The 20132-nt window shown below is 42.5% G+C and overlaps 1 protein-coding gene across 1 annotated transcript in view; it reads left to right on the forward strand.

Moving 5' to 3' along the window:
• The first annotated feature begins 8131 nt into the window (after nt 1-8131).
• Nucleotides 8132-20132, forward strand: part of Adgre1 (adhesion G protein-coupled receptor E1) — a 105970-nt gene continuing 93969 nt past the window's right edge. The window contains exons 1-2 of the mRNA XM_038329316.1: nt 8132-8187; nt 18479-18541. Of these exons, the coding sequence (XP_038185244.1) occupies nt 8157-8187; nt 18479-18541 (94 nt within the window). The 5' untranslated portion in view covers nt 8132-8156. The remainder of the gene's footprint in view (nt 8188-18478; nt 18542-20132) is intronic.

Consider the following 20132-nt stretch of genomic DNA (forward strand, 5'->3'; position numbering starts at 1 on the left):
AGTACCCTTACTATATTAATAATATTAAGAGCTGCAAAGGAAAAAGGTCAAGTAACATATAAAGGCATATCTATTAGAATTACAACTGACTTCTCAGTGGAAACCCTAAAAGCAAGAAGGTCCTGGACGGATGTTCTGCAGACTATGAGACCAGGGATGAAAGCCCAGACTACTATACCCAGAAATGCATTCAATCACCATAGATGGAGAAAATGAGATGTCCAATGACAAAATCAGATTTAACCATACCTATCCACAACCCAGCCTTACAGAAAGCACTACAAGGAAAACTCTAACCCAAGGAAGTTAGCTGTACTCATGAAAGCAAATATAACAGATAACCTCACGCAGCAAACCCCAAAGAAGGGAAACACACAAACACTACCACTGAAAAATAACAGGAGTAAACAACCACTGGTCATTAATATCTCTTAATATCAACGGACTCAATTCACCTGTGAAAAGACATAGGCTAAGGGAATGGATATAAAAAAGCAAGATGGATCCTGCATAGTGTTATGGAAATTGGACAGTACTCAGTTGAATCACCCCTGGGTCAAGGAAGAAATAAACAAAAAACAAAGACTTCCTAGAATTCAACGAAAATGAATACACAACATATCCAAACCTATGGGACATTATGAAAGCAGTGCTAAGAGGAAAGTTCATAGCACTAAGTGCCCACATAAAAAAGTGGAGAAATCTCACACTAGCAACTTAACAGCACACCTGAAAGCTCTAGAACAATAAGAAGCAGACTCACCTTGGAGGAGTAGATGACAGGAAATAATCAAATTGAGGGCTGAAATCAACAAAATAAAAACAAAGGCAACAATACAAAGAATCAAGGAAACAAAGTGCTGGTTCTTTGAGAAAGTCAACAAGAGAGACAAACCCTTACTGAAACTAATCAAATGGCAGAGAAGGAACATCCAAATTAACAAAATCAGATCTGAGAGACACTGAGATCCAGAGAGTCATTTGGTCATACTTTGAAAACCTGTACTCCACAAAATTGGAAAGTTTGAAAGAAATGGATATTTTTCTGGATAGATACCACATGTAAAAATTAAATCAAGACCAGATGAACAATTTAAATAGACCTATAACCCGTAAGGAAGTAGAAGCAGCTATCAAAATCTCCCAACTAAAAAAAATCCTATGGCCAGATGGTTTCCATGCAGAATTCTACCAGAACTTCACAGAAAAGCTAATACCTACACTCCTCAAATTGTCCCACACAGTAGAAACGGAAGGAACATTGCCTTTTTTTTTTTTTTACTGAGGCTACAGTTACTCTGATACCAAAGCCACACAAAGACTAGACTAAGAAAGAGAATTACAGACCAATCTCCATTAAGAACATTGATGCAAAAAAAAAACTTGATAAAATACTGGAAAACTGAATCCAAGAACACATAAAAAAAATCATCCACCATGATCAAGTTGGTTTCATCCCAGAGATGCAGGGATGGTTCAACATTTGAAAAATCTATCAATGTAATCCAACAAATAAATAAACCGAAAGAAAAAAACCATATGATCATTAGATGCTGAAAAAGCATTTGACAAAATTCAATACCCCTTCATGATAAAGGTTTTGGAGAGATCAGGGGTACAAGGATCCTATCTAAACATAATAAAAGCAATATGCAGCAAGCCAACAGGTAACATCAAATTAAATGGAGAGAAACTCAAAGCAATTCCACTAAAATCAGGAACAAGACAAGGCTGTCTATTCAAAAAAGTTCTTGAAGTTCTAGCTAGAGCAATAAGACAAGAAAAAGAGATCAAGGGGATACAAATTGGAAAGGAAGAAGTCAAACTTTCACTATTTGCGGATGATATGATAGTGTACATAACTGACCCCAAAAAACTCTTCCAGGGAACTCCTACCTTTAGTCATGTGGCAGGATGCAAGATCAACTCAAATAATCAGGAGCCTTCCTATATATAAGTGATAAAGAAGCTGAGAAAGAAATCAGAGAAACATCACCCTTTACAATAGCCACAAATAACATAAAATATCTTGGGGTAACACTAACCAAACAAGTGAAAGACCTGTTTGACAAGAACTTTGAGTCTTTGAAGAAAGAAATTGAAGAAGGTACCAGAAAATGGAAAGCTCTCCCATGCTCTTGGATAGGTAGGATCAACACAATAAAAATGGCAATCCTACCAAAAGCAATCGATAGAGTCAATGCAATTCCCATCAAAATCCAAACACAATTGTTCACAGACCTTGAGAGAATAATACTCAACTTCATATTAAAAACAAACAAACAAACAAACAAACAAACAAAAAACAGGATTCCAAAACAACTTCTGGAGGCATCACCATCTCTAACAGCAAGTTCTATTATAGAGCTACAGTGCTGAAACAGCCTGGGATTGGCCAAAAAACAAACAGGTTGATCAATGAAATCGAACCAAAGACCCGGATATTAATCCACACTCCTATGAACACCTGATTTTTGACAAAGAAACCAAATTATACAATGAGAAAAAGAAAGCATCTTTAGCAAATGGTGCTGGCATAACTGAATGTCAACATGTAGAAGAATGCAAATAGATCCATATCCATCCCCATGCATGAAACATAAGTCCAAATGGATCAAAGACTTCAATATAAATCCAACCACTGAATCTGATAGAAGAGAAAATGGGAAGTAGTATTGAACATATATGCAGAGAAAACCACTTCCCAAATATAACACTAGTAGCACAGACACTGAGAACACTAATTAATAAATGGGGGCTCCTGAAACTGAGAAGCTTCTGTAAGGCAAAGGACACAGTGAATAAGACAAAATGGAAGCCTACTGAATGGGAAAAGATCTTCACCAACCCCACATCAGACAGAGGACTGATCTCCAAAATATATAAAGAACTAAAGAAGCTAGACATCAAAATACTAAATAATCCAATTAAAAATGGGGTACAGATCTAAACAGAGAACTCTCAACAGGCAAATCTCAAATGGCTGAAAGAAACCTAAGGAAATGCTCAACATCCATATCCATCAGGGAAATGCAAATCAAAATGATTCTGAGATACCATCTTATGCCAATCAGAATGACTAAGATCAAACCACCAATGATAGATTATGTTGGAGAGGATGCAAGGGGTAAGGGGAACAGTCATCCATTGATGGTAGGAGTGCAAACTTATACAATCACTTTGGAAATCAGTATGGTGCTTTCCCAGAAAATTGTGAATCAACCTACCTCAGGACCATCAATACCACTCTTGGGCATATACCCAAAAGATGCCCAATCATACTACAAGGACATTTGTTCAGCTATATTTATAGCAGCATTATTTGTAATAGCTAGAACCTGGAAGCAACCTAGATGCCCCTCAACCGAAGAATTGGTAAAGAAAATGTGACACATTTATACATTGGAGTACTACTCAGCAGTAAAAATCAATGACGTATTGAAATTTACATGCAAATGGAGGGAACTAGAAAAACCATCCTGAGTGAGGTAACCCAGACTTAGAAAGATGAACATGGTATGTCCCTACTCATAAGTGGATATTAGGTGTAAAGCAAAGGATAACCAGACTCTAGTTCATGACTCCAGAAAAGCTAGATAACAAGAAAAACTTACCCTAAAGGAAACATACATGTATCCCTGTGGGAAGGGGAAGTGGTCAAGATAAAGATCTCCTGGGAAAATTGGGAGCATGAGGGTCGGGGGGAGGATAGAAGAGAAGGTGGAAAGGAAACAGAAGGAAAGAAGGGGAAGGGAAGGAGAATATGAGGGACCAGGATGGTTGATATGGGGGAAGGACAGGGAGAGCAAGGAAAGAGATGTCTTGATCGAGGGAACCATTATGGGGCTGGTTAGAAACATGGCACTAGAAAAATTCCCAGGGATCTACAAGGATGACCCCCAGATAAGACCCTAAGCAACAGTGGAGAGGGTGCCCGAACTGCCCTTCTCCTGTAATTAGATTGATGATTACCTTAACTATCTTCATAGAACCTTCATCCAGCAACTGACTGAAGCAGATGCAGAGATCAACAGTGAAACCCTGGGCTGAACTCCCAAAGTCCAGCTGAAGAGAGGGAAGAGCGATAATATGAGCAAAGTGGTCAAGACGATGAAGGGATAGCCACTAAAACATCTTTCCTCAGCTAATGAGAACTCACTGACTATGGACTGACAGCTGGGGAGTCAGCATAGGACCAAACTAGTCCCTCTGAAAGTGGGTGACAGTTGTATGACTGGGGCAGTCTATGGGACCACTGGCAATGGACCAGGATTTATCCCTAGTGCTTGGACTGGCTTTTTGGAGCCCATTCTCTTTGGAGGGATACCTTGTTCAACCTATATATAGTGGCGGAGGGTCTCGGTCCTGCCTCAGTGTGAAGTGCTAAACTTTGTTGATTCCCTATGGGAAACCTTACCCTCTCTGAGGAGTGGATGGGGTAGATAGGGGCCAGTGAAAGTGGAGGGCATAGGAGGAGGAGAGTCGGAACTGGGATTAATAGGTATAATGAGAAAACATTATTTAAAAAATAAATCAATTAAACAAAGAAAACACCTATGCCTTCTGCTCCAGCCCTAGCCATGTCCTGATGTCTCTAAACCTTATCATCTGTTTGTCTATAAAATGAAAGACAAAAAGGGGCTTTAACCCAATCTTTGGAGCTTGGAAACATCCTATCCAAATGATTGGACCCTATTTAAGGACTGTGGTATCTGCTGCTAGTCTTTTGAACAGCAAGCAAGCAAGCAAGCAAGCAAATAAGTTAATTCTGGGTCATGATCTTGCACTTACAGCACCCCATGATGCAGTTGAAGTCCTCCTCCAAGGATCACCAAAACACTGGCTCTCTAATGCTTGTGTGACCCAGAACCAGGTCCTACTCCTGGACCACCCTCAAGTTCAGTTTGAGAAACACAGTGCCAGTAATCCTGCGACCCTCTTGCCTGGGGATGATCTGTCATGATTTGAAAGACGAAGCCAGGTATGTAGGACTTGCAGCAATTACTTTAACTGAAGTGATTTGGGCCCAGATCAGGTACCTCAGCCCAGATAGAGAACTAATCTGATCCAGACTCTCATGTGGGCAAAAGGAAAGTCCTCCACTGTATACACAGACAGTTGATATTAATTTACTGTCAGGCATCCCACAGTATGCTCTATAGAGAAAGAGGGCTTCTCACCACTGCAAAAAGGACTTTAAAAGAATCTTGGCCATTCTATTATCTATTTGGCTTTCTCTACAAATTGCTGTCCTCCACTGATGGGTTTCTGAGTTGGCTGCCCAAAAAAGTCCTTACACCAGGAGGGCTATTGATATTTCCATGGCATACCATGACCCATTGCTGTCTGAGACTCCATGGTGAAGAAGAAACGCAAAGCTCAATCCCACAGGTTGCTGGCAGACACCAGAGGGAAGGATCATTCTCCCCGAAACAACTGGCAGCAATGTTGATAACTGACCTTCACCAGGCTACTCCTCTAGTGTCTACAAAACTTTCTCAGTTGCTTCACAAAAGATATGTTATACCTGACTGGACAGCCTAGCAAGGGATGTCTCAGTCAGGTGCCAGTTTGTGTGCAAATAAACCCCAAATAGAGAGCCCTTACCCAGAAGGGGTTCAAATAAAAGAGCACAACCCTTAACTCTGGGAAAACTTACTTTACCAAGATCTGTCCTGCCCAGGGAGGAAAACAGTACTTAATAGTTTTTATAGATACCTTTTCCATGTTAGTAAAAGTGTTCCCTACCTGGACTAAAAGAACTCAAATAGTAGCTTAAAATTTTCTGCAAGAATTGGTCCACTGATTTAACCTATCCCTTGCAATGCAGTCCAACAATGGCCTGGATTTCATAGCCAAAATCTAATAGCTGAAACTTTATATATAGTTTAAATGCTTCATTGTGCATGCAGAGCTCAGAGTTCTGGGCAAGTAGAAGGAATAAACAGGACATTGAAAGAAACTCTAACAAAACTCTCATTAGTAAAGTCAGTGGTCCTGAGGATCAACTACACTTTTTCAGAGCAGGATGAGTCCATGATTTGACTCATTCACTAAGACCAGTAGGGAATGTAACAGGCCCTGGGCCTCAGTAAACCCCAGACCTTAGCACAACTGACTTCATGATGGAAGTGCCATTCAGGATGTAAAACTCAGTACATAGACAGCCAAAAGTAAAAACAAAAGCTGAATCGCTGAAGTCCATAGTTCTGGGAAAGTCCTCTAAAGGTGCTAACCTTGCTTTTTGGCTCCTGTACTTCTGTTTCTAAGTAACCGTTCTGGGAACTGAAGTGTGCCAACAGAGGCCATGGTTTTCTAAACTTGCACTGAGAAAGGCTCAGGGCTACCCTGGGATCCCAAGCACCCAGTGTAGTTGCCAACCAATTAATACTTTCTGTTGGCTTACAGCCATGCCTGAGTACCCCACAACAATATAGCTCACGTTTGTGGCTGAGCCTCCGCTGACACTTCCTCTGTACTTTGACCATTTGTGAGTGTCTGTGTTAACCACTGTGACGAGGTCTGAGAGCTGCCAATCATGATGGCGTCACCAACAAGAACTCCCTACCACACAAGCAAGGTGATATCGCTGAAGCTTTCAGTGATGATCACATCAGATTAAAATATGTTTCTTAGAAGATACAAACTGTGCTTAATAATGGGTCTCATTATGATTTAATTTGAGCATATTCACACCTTGTTGCTAACACATTTCTCCTGCTCATTCCAGCTAATCCCATCCTCTCCCCACTAAGTCCTCCTCCTCTTCCCACCAAATCCTCCTTTTCTTCCCACTGAGTCCTCCTCTTCCCACCAAATCCTTCCCACTAAGTCCTCCTCTTCTTCCCACTGAGTCCTCCTCTTCCTTCCAAATCCTCCTCCTCTTCCCACTGAGTCCTCCTCTTCCTTCCAAATCCTCCTCCTCTTCCCACTGAGTCTTCCTCTTCCTTCCAAGTCCTCCTCCTCCTCTTCTCTCTGAGTCCCCCTTCTATTTTTATTCCTTCTTTGGTGACTCAGTGAATTTCATTGAGATTGATGGCATTCCAGTGGGTATGGGGTTATTTTCAGGATTGGACACCTTACTGATGGCCACTTCACTTAAGAAAACCATCTCTCCCCACCAACCATTAACTGCCAATATATCCTCAGAGAGGGTAAGCTCTGCCTTCCACAGGCTAGTTTGAGAGTGCCCATTCTCGGCTCTTTACCTTCCTCCTCTCACTGCTCCCCAACTGGTTTATTGTGGGGTCATTTTTCTAACAAGATACTTTGAACAAGACGCTTGTCAGGACTTGCAGCTAGAGGACCCCAGCTAACTCTTGACTTGGCTTCTGCGTTTCTGAGGTGGTGTTTACACATGTGTTGGGAGCTAAGGATGGACTAAGGTGGTTGCTATGGGGGGTAATCAGGGTGTGATGTGGGGTGGTGCATATGTGTGTGTGGTGTGGTATGTATGTGTGGTGTGGTGTGTATGTGTGTAGTGTGTGTGGTCTGTATATATATATATGGTGTGATATCTGTGTGTATTGCGATGTGGCATGTGGTCTGTGTGTGTGTGGTGTGGTGTGTATGTAGTGTGTGTGGTCTGTATGTATGTGTGGTGTGGTGGTGTATTGTGGTGTGGCATGTGGTCTGTGTGTGTGTGGTGTGGTGTGTGTATTCTGTGAGGCTGACATAATGACAGAAAAGAATTTTCTTGGCAGCAAGCCTATAGATCATGGAGTGCAATTCCGCATGACTGTGAGGGTAGCTTTGAGCTCTTGAAGGCTTGGATTGGCCTCACTGTGAGCAGCACATGTGATCTGACTTGGTTGGTGCAATGGAGGAAGGGGATGAGATGTGGGAGATAAATGGTGGCGGAGAAAAAAGAAAGAAGGAAAGAGAGGGAAGGAGGGTGAGAGAGGGGGAGGAGGGTGAAGAGGAGAGCAAGTAGGAAGGCAGAGGGAGGAAGAGAGGGAGAAAAGTGTGCACTAGCTAGATTTAAGGGAGAAAATAGGGGATTGCCAGGCTGTCTACCTCTGGTGGTGGCAACTCAGCAGAAAGCTGCTGGGGCTCTGTCTGACTGCATTGAGCAACCCTGGCTCCACCCCTTCCCTTCTTCACAAAACAAGCGTTTAAAGGGAAGGCCCTCTACACTGAATGACCGCCACAGTACGATGTGGGGCTTCTGGCTGCTCCTCTTCTGGGGTGAGTGTGAAGTTGAATGGGGCAAGGGAGGGATGGCTGACGTGTGGGCTGGAAATGAATTATCAGAGAGAAGGCACAGCCTTGGAGGGGTCCAACCCATAGGCTACTGCCCCAGGTCTGCTGCACACAGCAAAGTCCTACCTTGGGAGACTTTTGGCAAAATTCCTTGACTCAGGGAAGCCCACGGTAGGTCTTTCTGGATCTGGTATGTATGTGTTTGGTATGTATGCTCTGTGAGTCGTCTCGGTTCTAGCCAGAATGCAACCCTGAATAAACATATGGGGCTCCTGTGTGTGCATCCGGGTCCCCCAGGATAGTGCAAGGGCAACAGAAAGCCACAGAGCTATGACGACATTTCTTTACCATTGCATAGGTCCTTCATCCTCAAGAAGCCTTCTGAGCCTCGTCTTGTAGAGCAGAACTGGGGAGGTGAAGGAGGTGGCTAGCTGGGCTTGGGCAACAGCTCAGTGTGAAAAGTGGCTGCCGTGCACGCTGAAGACCTGCATTCGATCCCAGAATCTAGGTTAAAAGCCAAGCATGATGCTGTGCACTTCTTTCCTGGTTAAAAAGCCAAGCATGATGCTGTGCACTTCTTTCCTGGCTCCTGTTGCTTTTGTTTCAGGCACCAAGGTGTCTCACTTCATGATCTTTCACTTCTCTGGTTTTCTTGCATGTTTGCAAGAGTTTTTTTTTGATTTAAATAGAAATATGGAGACACAGATTTCCCATTTTAGAGATGAGGTGGGGGACTAAGTCATGGAAAGTTGTAATAAATTTTTTTCAGTGCTCCAAGTGTTACTGGTGAAGAAATAATTAAAAATCCCAAATATTAAAAAATATGTGTGTGAGTGCATGTGCACATGTGTGCACACACATGACTCTAGAGGTCAGAAGACAACTTCAGGTGTTAGTCCATACCTCTTACCCTGCCAAAAAAGAGTCTTTTTGTACACCAAACTAGGTGGCTTTTGGGCTTCTGGGGATTGTGTGGTCTCTGCCTCCAATCTTGCTATAGGTATACTGGGATTATAGACATGCACCATAGATAAATTTACATGCTTTCTGGAGATCTGAGGTCAGCTCATTGTGCTTGTGTGGTCAGTATTCTACCTACTGTCTGGATGGGTGTCGGTCTAGTCTAATGTCTCTCTAGCAACTTTTTTTTTTAAAAAAACTTATTTAATACTTTTTAAATAAAAAATACCAATCCAAATTCCCACTCCCTCTCCTCCTCCCAGCTCCCTACCACTCCTTCCACCCACCCACCCTCCCACCCCACCTCCTTCCAATCCTAAGAGACAGCAATGCACCCTGCCCTGTGAAAATTCCAAGGCTCTTCCTACTACATCTAGGTTGGGCAAGGTATATATCCAAAGAGAAAAGGATCCCAAGAAGCCGGTACATGCAGTAGAGATGAATCCCAGTGTCACTATCAGTGGCTCCTTAGTCTGCCCCAACTGTCAACCACATTCAGAGGGACTAGTTTGTTTCCATGCTCGTTCACTCCCAGTCCAGTTAGAGTTGGTGAGCTCCCATTAGCTCAGGCGAATTGTCTCAGTGGATGAACCCCTCATGGTCTTGACTTCCTTGCTCATATTCTCACTCCTCCCACTCTTCAACTGGACCTTGAGAGCTCAGTCCAGTGCTCCGATGTGGGTCTCTGCCTCTGTTTCCATCTGTTGTTGGATGAAGGTTCTATGGTGATATTTAAGATAATCATCAGTCTGACTACAGGACAAGGCCAGTTCAGACACCCTCTCCTCTATTGCGTAGGGTCTTAGCTGGGGTATGCCTTGTGGATTCCTCGGCATTTTTCTAGAGCCAGGTTTTTTGCTAACCCCATAATGGCTCCCTCAATCAGGATATCTCTTTCCTTGCTCTCATATCTGTCTTTCCTCCATCTCGACTATCCCATTCCCTCAAGTTCTCCATAACCCTCCCTTTCCTTCTGTCCCCTGACTCCATGTTCCCAAATTTTGTCTGATGATCTTGTCTGTTTCCAATTTCCAGGTGGGTCTATATGTTTTTCTTTGAGTCCACCTTATTACTTTGCCTCTCTAGGATCATGAACTATAGGCTGAATGTCCTTTGTTTATGGCTAGTAACCACTTATGAGTGAGTACATACCATATTTGTTTTTTTTGGGTCTGGGTTACCTCACTCAGGATAGTGTTTTCTACTTCCATCCATTTACATGCAAAATTCAATATGTCATTGTTTTTTACTGCTGAGTAGTACTCTAATGCATATATATTCCACACTTTCTTTATCCATTCTTCCATTGAGGGGCATCTAGGTTGTTTCTAGGTTCTGGCTATTACAAATAATGCTGCTATAAACATAGATGAGCAAATGCTTTTGTAGTATGATTGGGCATGTCTTGGGTAGATTCCCAATAGTGGAATTGCTGGGTCCTGGGGTAGGTTGATCCCGAATTTCCTGAGAAACCGCCACACTGCTTTCCAAAGTGGTTGCACAAGTTTGCATTCCCACCAGCAATGGATGAGTGTACCCCTTACTCCACAACCTCTCCAGCAAAGGTTATTATTGGTGTTTTGGATTTTAGCCAATCTGACAGGTGTAAGATGATATCTCAAAGTTGTTTTGATTTGCATTTCCCTGATAGCTAGGGAGGTTGAGCATGACCTTAAGTGTCTTTTGGCCATTTGAACTTCTTCTGTTGAGAATTCTCTGTTCAGTTCAGCGCCCCATTTTTTAATTGGGTTAATTGGCATTTTACCGTCTAGTCTCTTGAGTTCCTTATATATTTTAGAGATCAGACCTTTGTCAGTTGCAGGGTTGGTGAAGATCTTTTCCCAGTCAGTAGGCTGCCTTTGTGTCTTAGTGACAATGTCCTTTGCTTTACAGAAGCTGCTCAACTTCAGGAGGTCCCATTTATTCAGTGTTGCCCTTAATGTCTGTGCAGCTGGGGTTATGCGTAGGAAACAGTTCCCTGTGCCCATTTGTTGTAGAGTACTTCCCACTTTCTCCTCTATCAAGCTCAATGTGTTCAGATTAATATTGAGGTTTTTAATCCATTTGGACTTGAGTTTTGTGCATGGTGATAGATATGGATCTACTTTCATTCTTCTACAGTTTGACATCCAGTTATGCCAGCACCATTTGTTGAAGATGCCCTCTTTCTTCCATTGTGTACTTTTGGCTCCTTTATCAAAAATCAGGTGTTCATAGGTTTGTGGTTTAAGATCCGGGTCTTCTATACGATTCCATTGGTCAGCTTCTCTGTTTTTATGCCAATACCAAGCTGTTTTCAATACTGTAGCTCTGTAATAGAGTTTGAAGTCAGGGATGGTAATGCCTCCAGAAGTACCTTTATTGTATAAGACTTTTTTGGCTATCCTGGGTTTCTTGTTTTTCCATATAAAGTTGATTATTGTCCTCTCAATCTCTGTGAAGAATTTTAATGGGACCTTGATGGGGATTGCATTGAATCTATAGATTGCTTTTGGTAGAATTGCCATTTTTACTATGTTGATCCTCCCAATCCACGAGCAGGGGAGATCCTTCCATTTTCTGGTATCCTCTTCAATTTCTTTCTTCAAAGACTTAAAGTTCTTGTCAAATAAATCCTTCACTTCCTTGGTTAGAGTTACTTCAAGATATCTTATGCTATTTGTGGCTATTGTGAAAGGTAATACTTCTCTGATTTCCCTCTCTGCTTCCTTATCCTTCGTGTATACGAGGGCGACTGATTTTTTGGAGTTGATCTTGTAACCTGCCACGTTACTGAAGGAGTTTATCAGCTGTAGGAGTTCTTTGGTGGAGTTTTTCGGGTCGCTTATGTACACTATCATATCATCTGCAAATAACTAAAGTTTAACTTCTTCCTTTCCAATTCGAATCCCCTTGATCCCCTTGTGTTGTCTTATTGCGATTGTTAGAACGTCAAGTACTATATTGAAGAGATAAGGAGAGAGTGGACAGCCTTGTTGTGTTCCTGAATTTAGTGGGATAGCCTTGAGTTTCTCTCCGTTTAATTTGATGTTAGCTGTCGGCTTGCTGTAAATAGCTTTTATTATATTTAGGAATGACCCTTGTATCCCTAATCTCTCCAGGACCTTTATCATAAAAGGGTGCTGAATTTTGTCAGATGCTTTTTCAGCATCTAATGAGATGACCATATGGTTTTTTTCCTTCAGTTTATTTATATGATGGATTACATTGATAGATTTTCATATGTTGAACCAGCCCTGCATCTCTGGGATGAAGCCTACTTGATCGTAGTGGATAATTTTTCTAATGTGTTCTTGGATTCGGTTTGCCAGTATTTTATTGAGAATTTTTGTGTCAATGTTCATGAGTGAGATTGGCCTGTAATTCTCTTTCTTGGTTGAGTCTTTGTGTGGTTTAGGTATCAGGGTAACTGTAGCTTCATAGAAGGAATTTGGCAGTGACTCTTGTGTTTCTATATTATGAAATACCTTAAGGAGTATAAGTATTAGGTCTTCTTGGAAGTTCTGGTAGAATTCCACATTGAAACCATCTGGTCCTGGGCTCTTTTTGGTAGGGAGGTTTCTGATAACAGTTTCTAATTCTTCGCGACTAACAGGACTATTTAGAGCATTTACCTGGTCCTGGTTTAACTTTGGTATATGGTATTTATCTAAAAAACTGTCCATTTCTTTTACATTTTCCAATTTTGTAGCATACAGGCTGTTGTAGTAAGATCTAATGATTCTCTGAATTTCTTCTGTGTCTGTGGTTATGTCCCCCTTTTCATTTCTAATCTTATTAATTTGCGTGTTCTCTCTCTGCCGTTTGATTAGTTTGGCTAAGGGTTTGTCAATCTTGTTGACTTTCTCCAAGAACCAGCTTTTTGTTTCATTGATTCTTTGGATTGTTTTCTGTGTTTCAATTTTGTTAATTTCTGCCCTCAGTTTGATTATTTCCAGTCTTCTACTTCTCCTAGGTGAGTCTGCTTCTTTTTTTTCCAGAGCTTTCAGGTGTGCTGTTAAGTCACCAATGAGTGCTTTCTCCGTTTTCTTTAAGTGGGCACTTAGTGCTATGAACTTTCCTCTTAGCACTGCTTTCATTGTGTCCCATATGTTTGAGTATGTTGTGTCTTTGTTTTCATTAAATTCAAGAAAGACTTTAATTTCTTTCTTTATTTCTTCCTTGACCCAGGTGTGGTTCAGTAGTTGACTGTTCAGTTTCCATGAGTTTGTGGGCTTTCTGGGGGTAGCATTGTTGTTGATTTCTAATTTTAATCCATGGTGATCCGATAAGACACAGGTGGTTACTAATATTTTTTTGTAACTGTGGAAGTTTGCTTTGTTACCAAGTATATGGTCAATTTTCGAAAAGGTTCTATGAGCCGCAGAGAAGAAGGTATATTCTTTCCTATTTGGGTGGAGTGTTCTATAGATGTCTGCTAAGTCCATTTGGTTCATACCTCCATTAAGTCTTTCAATTCTCTGTTAGGTTTCTGTCTGATTGACCTGTCCATTGGTGAGAGAGGAGTGTTGAAGTCTCCAACTATTAATGTGTGTGGTTTGATGGCTGCCTTGAGTTCTAGAAGTGTTTCTTTTACATAAGTGGGAGCTTTTATATTAGGGGCATAGATATTCAGGATTGAGACTTCATTCTGAAGGATTTTTCCTGTTATGAGTATAAAGTGTCCCTTTCCATCTCTTCTGATTGATTTTAGTTTGACGTCAACTTTGTTAGAAATTAGTATGGCCACACCGGCTTGTTTCTTAGGTCCATTTGCTTGATAAACCTTTTCCCAACCCTTTACTCTGAGTAGGTGTCTGTCTTTGTGGTTGAGGTGTGTTTCTTGTAAACAGAAGAATGTTGGATCCTGTTTTCGTATCCAATCTCTTAGCCTGTGCCTTTTTATAGGTGAACTGAGTCCATTGATATTAAGTGATATTAATGACCAGTGGTTGTTAACTCCGGTTATTTTTTTTTGTAGTAGAGTTTGTGTGTTTCCCTTCTTCTAGTTGTGCTGGTGAAGGGTCACTAGATGCCTGAGTTATTGTGGGCGTTGTTGGACTCCTTGGTTTGTGATTTTCCTTATATTACTTTCTGCAATGATGGAGGAGAGTTATCTATGTTTCTTTCATTCGTTAATTAATAAAGAAAACTGCCTTGGCCCTTTAAGAGACAGAAAATTAGGTAGGTGGAGTAGACAGAACAGAATTGTGGGAACAAGGAAGTAGAGTGGGGGAGACGCTTCAGGCAGTCTCCATAGTGAGTCTCCATGCTGCTCCTCTCCGAGATGGATGCAGGTTAAGATCTCTCCTGGTAAGCCACACCTCGTGGTGCTACCCAGATTACTAAATATGGGTTAAAGGAAGATGTGAGAATTAACCAATAAGAGGCTGAAACTATGGGCCAGGCAGTGTTTTAAAAGAATACAGTTTCCGTGTAATTATTTCGGGTGTAAAGCTAGCCGGCGGGCGGGTGGCGGGACACAGCCCCGCCGCTTTACACTACACTGCAAGGCTGGATTTGTGGCTACGTATTGTTTAAATCTGTTTTTGTCCTGGAATATCTTGTTTTCTCCATCAATGGTGAATGCAAGTTTTGCTGGGTATAGTAGTCTAGGCTTGCATCCATGTTTCCTTAGTGTCTGTAGCACATCTATCCAAGCTCTTCTTGCTTTCATGGTTTCCATTGAGAAATCAGGTGTAATTCTGATAGGTTTCCCTTTGTATGTTACTTGACCTTTTTCCTTTGCAGCTCTTAATATCTGTTCTTTATTCTGTATGTTTTGTGTTTTGATTATTATATGGCGTGGGGATGCTTTCTTTTGATCCAGTCTATTTGGTGTTCTGTAGGCTTCTTGTGCTTTCATAGGAACATCCTTCTTTAGGTTGGGGAAGTTTTCTTCTATAATTTTGTTGAATATGTTTTCTGGGCCTTTGAGTTGTAATTCTTCTCCTTCTTCTACCCCAATTATTCTTAGGTTTGGTCTTTTCATGGTGTCCCAGATTTCCTGGATGTTTTGTGTTAAGAATTTGTTAGATTTGTTTAGTTCTTTAATCTGTGAATTTATTTCCTCTATAGTATCTTCAGAGTCTGAGATTCTTTCTTCCATCTCTTGCATTCAGTTGGAAATACTTGTCTCTGAAGTTTCTGTTCGTTTACTCAGAGTTTCCATTTCCAGTCTTCCCTCAGCTTGTGTTTTCTTCATTACCTCCATTTCATTTATCAGGTCTTGTACTGTTTCCCTTACCTGTTTGATTGCTTTTTCTTGTTTTTCTTGGGTATCTTTGAGAGATTTATTTATTTCGTCTACCTTTTTGTTTGTCATCTCCATTTCTTTATGGCAGTTTTTTACCTCCTGTTTAAGGTCCTCTATTATTTTCATAAAATACTGTTTAAGGTCATTTTCTTCTATATCTTCTGGGGTAGGGTGTTCAATTCTTGTTGTTTCGGGATGTCTGGCTTGTGGTGATGTCATGTTGCCTTTCATGTTGTTGGAGGAGCTCCTGCATTGGCGCCTGCCCATCTCTTCCTTCAAATGGAGCCGGGAGGCGCTTGGTGTCCTAGACCAATCTTTGCTGTGACTGAATCTGGTTGGATCTCCCCAGTGCCAGAGGAGGACCTATTCCTTGTGTCACAATCTGAAGAAGCCTGTACTTTCTTACAGGAATCCTCAGACCTGCCTGGAGGCCAGAGTCTGACCCCTTTGGGTGGATGGCCTTAGTACAGGAGCAGGACACCTGAAAACACTAGGGAAGGCTTGGGAGAGGCAGGGTCATGAGAAACAAAGACAAGCCTGCAGAGGGAGCTGGGGGGAGAGGGTCTGTGCTCTCTCCCAGGGCAGGTTGCCCCAGGGTTCGCACTCACTCACCAGTCCAGATGGAATTACAGGGCGCAGGATCAGGGATTCCAGGCAGCCCAGGGATGCTGCCCAGACAAAAGGGCCTCATCCTCCTTCTTATCTTCCTCCTCTGTTTCTCCTTATTCAGTTGAGAAAATACCTCTGGAAGATCGAGCTGCAGGCCAGCCTATAATACTGTCCTAATTAGTGTCTGATGCGGGAGCATCAAGCCCATTGTGGGTGGTGCCATCTCTGGACTTGTGGTCCTGGGTTCTATAAGAAAGCAGCCGTGGGGAGAAGTCAGTGAACAGCATTCGCCATGGCTCCGGCATCAGCTCTTGCCTCTAGGTTCCTGCCCTGTATGAGTTCCTGTTCTGATTTGCTCCAATGGTGAACAGTGATATGGAAGTGTACATCAAATCTTCTCCCCAACTCGCCTTTTGATCAAGGCATTTCATCACAGAAATAGTAACCCTAATTAAGAAAATGTATAATCTTAAAAACAATCATCATCTTCACCCATGAAATTTCAGTCCCACAGTGATCAGTTTGATCCCTTTGATCCCATGAGAAACAGAAGCTGATTCTGTGCCCCATCTTGGACAACAGCTCCTGAACCTGAGTTGGCAGTTGGGGAAGGCTGGAGTGCAGCTGTGTCTTCTGAGCGTTGACTGCACGAAGGATTCCCAGCCGCTGTGGGCATCTGCACGACACCCGGGCAGGGTAAAGTCCACCAGCATTCTAGTCTGGTCACATCCCCAAGCCAAGGATCTTCTGAGAGTTGGTGGCTGCCGGGAGAAAAGCCCACTTGCTTCAGGCATCCAAAGGCTGCCCATGTTCTAACAGATGGCCCTGTGCCCATGCACATCTATAAATCACTTATTAAAGTCAGTGGATTATTTTTTAAGTAGGGTGGTCATGGTGAGGAGAGGTCTGATCGGGGTAGTAGAGCAGTAGGGAATGCATATGATCAAAATCATTACACATATGTATGAATTCCTCAAAGAATAGACTAAAATACAATTAAATAAATGGCCATAATATTTTAAGTGGGTTCAGTTCCCAGCATCCACACGGCGGCTCACAAACTCCTGTAACTCCAGTTCCCGGGGGTCCTTCTAGCCTCTGTGGATTCTGCATCACTTAGGTTTTTATTTATTTATTTATTAAAAACTTCCACCTCCTCTCCTCCTCCCCTCCCTTCCCCTTCCCTCTCCAGTCCTAAGAGAAGTCAGGGTGCTCTCCCCTTTGGGAATCCAAGGCCCTCCCTCCTCCATCCATGTCTAGGAAGGCGAGGATCCAAACAGACTAGGCTCCCAAAAAGCCAGTACATGCAGTAGAATCAAAACCCAGTGCCATTGTCCTTGGCTTCTTAGTCAGCCCTCATTGTCAGCCACATTTAGAGAGTCTGGTTTGACCACAGGCTCCATCAGTCCCAGTCCAGCTGGTCTTGGTGAACTCCCATTAGATCAGCCCCACCATCTCAGTGGGTGGGTGCACCCCTCGCGGTCCTGACTTCCTTGCTCATGTTCTCTCTCCTTCTGCATTTCATCTGGACCTTGGGATCTCAGTCCAGTGCTCCAATGTGGGTCTCTTTCTCTATCTCCATCCATTGCCAGATGAAGGTTCTATGGTGATATGCAAGATATTCATCATTATGGCTATGGGAGAAGGCCAGTTCAGGTACCCTCTCCTCTGCTGCCCAAGGACCTAGCTGGGGACATCCCCTTGGACACCTGGGAACCCCTCTAGAGCCAAGTCTCTTGCCAATGCTAAAATGGCTCCCTTAATTAAGATATCTCCTTCCCTGCTTCCACATCCACTCTTCCTCCCTCTCAACCATCCCATTTCCCCAAGCTCTCCCCTATCTTCCCTTTCTCCTTTCTCTCTCCCCATCTCCCCTCTCCCCACTTTCCCCTCCCCTCCCGTGTCCCAACTTTTGCCTGGAAATCTTGTCTACTTCTAATATCCAGGAGGATACATATATTTTTTCTTTGGGTTCACCTTATTATTTAGCTTTCTAGGATCACGAATTATAGGCTCAATGTCCTTTGTTTATGGCTAGAATCCACTAATGAGTGAATACATACCATATTCATCTTTTTGGGTCTGGGTTACCTCACTCAGTAAAGCGTTTTCTATTTCCATCCATTTGCATGCAAAATTCAAGATGTCATTGTTTTTTTTTTTTTTCTGCTGAGTAGAACTTTAATGTGTATATGTGCCACACCTTCTTTATCCATTCTTCCATTGAGGGGCACCTAGGTTGTTTCCAGGTTCTGGCTATTACAAATAGTCTGCACCACTTAGAAAAAGAAAAACCACGAGAAAACAAAGCACAAAATCAGGAGCGCTCTGAGAGGAGGGTGCACTATGACGCAGCTCTGTCAGCGGGCTCCATCCAGCTTTGTCAAACTGGTTTACACGGGGCCAAGCTATGGTTAGTGTTGCTGGTTAAGCACAAGCAACTTAACAGTTTGTGCCTCTCTCTCTTCACAGGCTGCAGTGGTGTACACGGATGGGGGACAACCACATTCCCCATGCTGGGACAAACTCTCAAGGGTAAGTTAGCTAAGGAGAACAAGTGACTGGTTTTAACAGGACTTTTTTTTGAAGAGCTCTCCTGTCCCAGCAGCTGAGCCTCACACTTTGTGGGACTGAGTTGCAGGAAGAGCAATAGTATGTACATCCCCTTATTCCTGCTCCAGGACACTTCCTTTGTGCTCCGAAATTGCTGTGCAACCTCAGGCAAGATACAGAATCTCTCTGAATGGTTTTATGGAAGTGCATATGTCACAGAGGCGCTGTGAAGCCTCTCTTCCTGTGTAAGCCCCCTCCCTCCCATATTCTGAAGGCTTAATACAAATTCTCCTTTCTGGTTTTTGAGGTAGTAATAGGAACATTAGGATGTCTTTTTCCTGTTTTGTAATTCTGGAAAGCCATAAACAAACCTAGTCATTGGATGTGAGCTTATTTTGGGTCTGTGCAATCCACGTTTGACTGTAAGTTATCAGAATCAATCAATTTATAAAGAGAAGAGGTTTGTTTTGGTTCCTATTGACAGGGATCTCCATCTTTGGTTGGTTAGTTCCAAAGAGAGTGGAACAACTTTACCTTTCTACTTCCGGACTACGGATGTCGAGAGACTGCTTGGTCTTCTCACCCTGTTTCCTCTCTGAAGGGGTGTCTGTGAGGCGTCTGTCACTCCATCAAGGGGGTGTCTGTGAGGCGTCTGTCACTCCATCAGGGGGGCATCTGTGAGGCGTCTGTCACTCCATCAGGGGGGCATCTGTGAGGTGTCTGTTAGTCCATGAATAAAGTAACTAGCAAAAGCAGGGATCTGAAATTTGCCTAGAATATGGCATGTATATTAATTCTCTGAGAGTTTCATCCAAGGACACTGTGTGTTTTGATCCATTCATCCCCTAGTCCCCCCTCTGTCTCCTCCCAGAACCACTCTCATCCCCCCTCCAAGCTCTATATCTTCTTTTAAAAGTTAAATTAAAAAACATTAAATTTTAAATATTTTATGTAATATTCACACTTGATGCCCTTTCCTCCAGCCCCTCCTTTGTCTTCTCCACCACTTTCTTTCTAGCTCCATGTTCTCTCTCTTTATTTTTCCTTTTATTTATTATTTATATAAAATGATGGGAAATTAAAATATGTGCATCATTTTGCCCTTCTTTTTCCTCCCTTCAACGTCTTCCATGTCCCTTTCCTGCTATTCTTCACATTTCTGGCCCTTTTATTTAATTGTTCTTGTATTATTGGTACACACACACACACACACACACACACATACACATCCTCCCCTCCACATACCAACACACTCATAAACATATACACACATGCATACATATTCACATACACACACAAATATATCCCCAAAACCAACACAATGTACAAATATACACGTACACATAGACACCACCCCACATCCACACATACCCCAGCTGCATACATGTACACATACATATACACACATACCCTTTATACACCCCACACATACACAATGCATGCAACCTGCTCAATTCATTTAGTTCTACTCTTGTGAATATGATATCAGAAGTGACCACTTGGCATGGGATCATCAACTTGGGGCTATTCCCTGGAAAGAATGGTTCCCCCTCTCTCCACATTCTTTGGTTTC

Source organism: Arvicola amphibius, chromosome 1, assembly GCF_903992535.2.
Source record: "Arvicola amphibius chromosome 1, mArvAmp1.2, whole genome shotgun sequence".
Lineage (NCBI taxonomy): Eukaryota > Metazoa > Chordata > Mammalia > Rodentia > Cricetidae > Arvicola > Arvicola amphibius.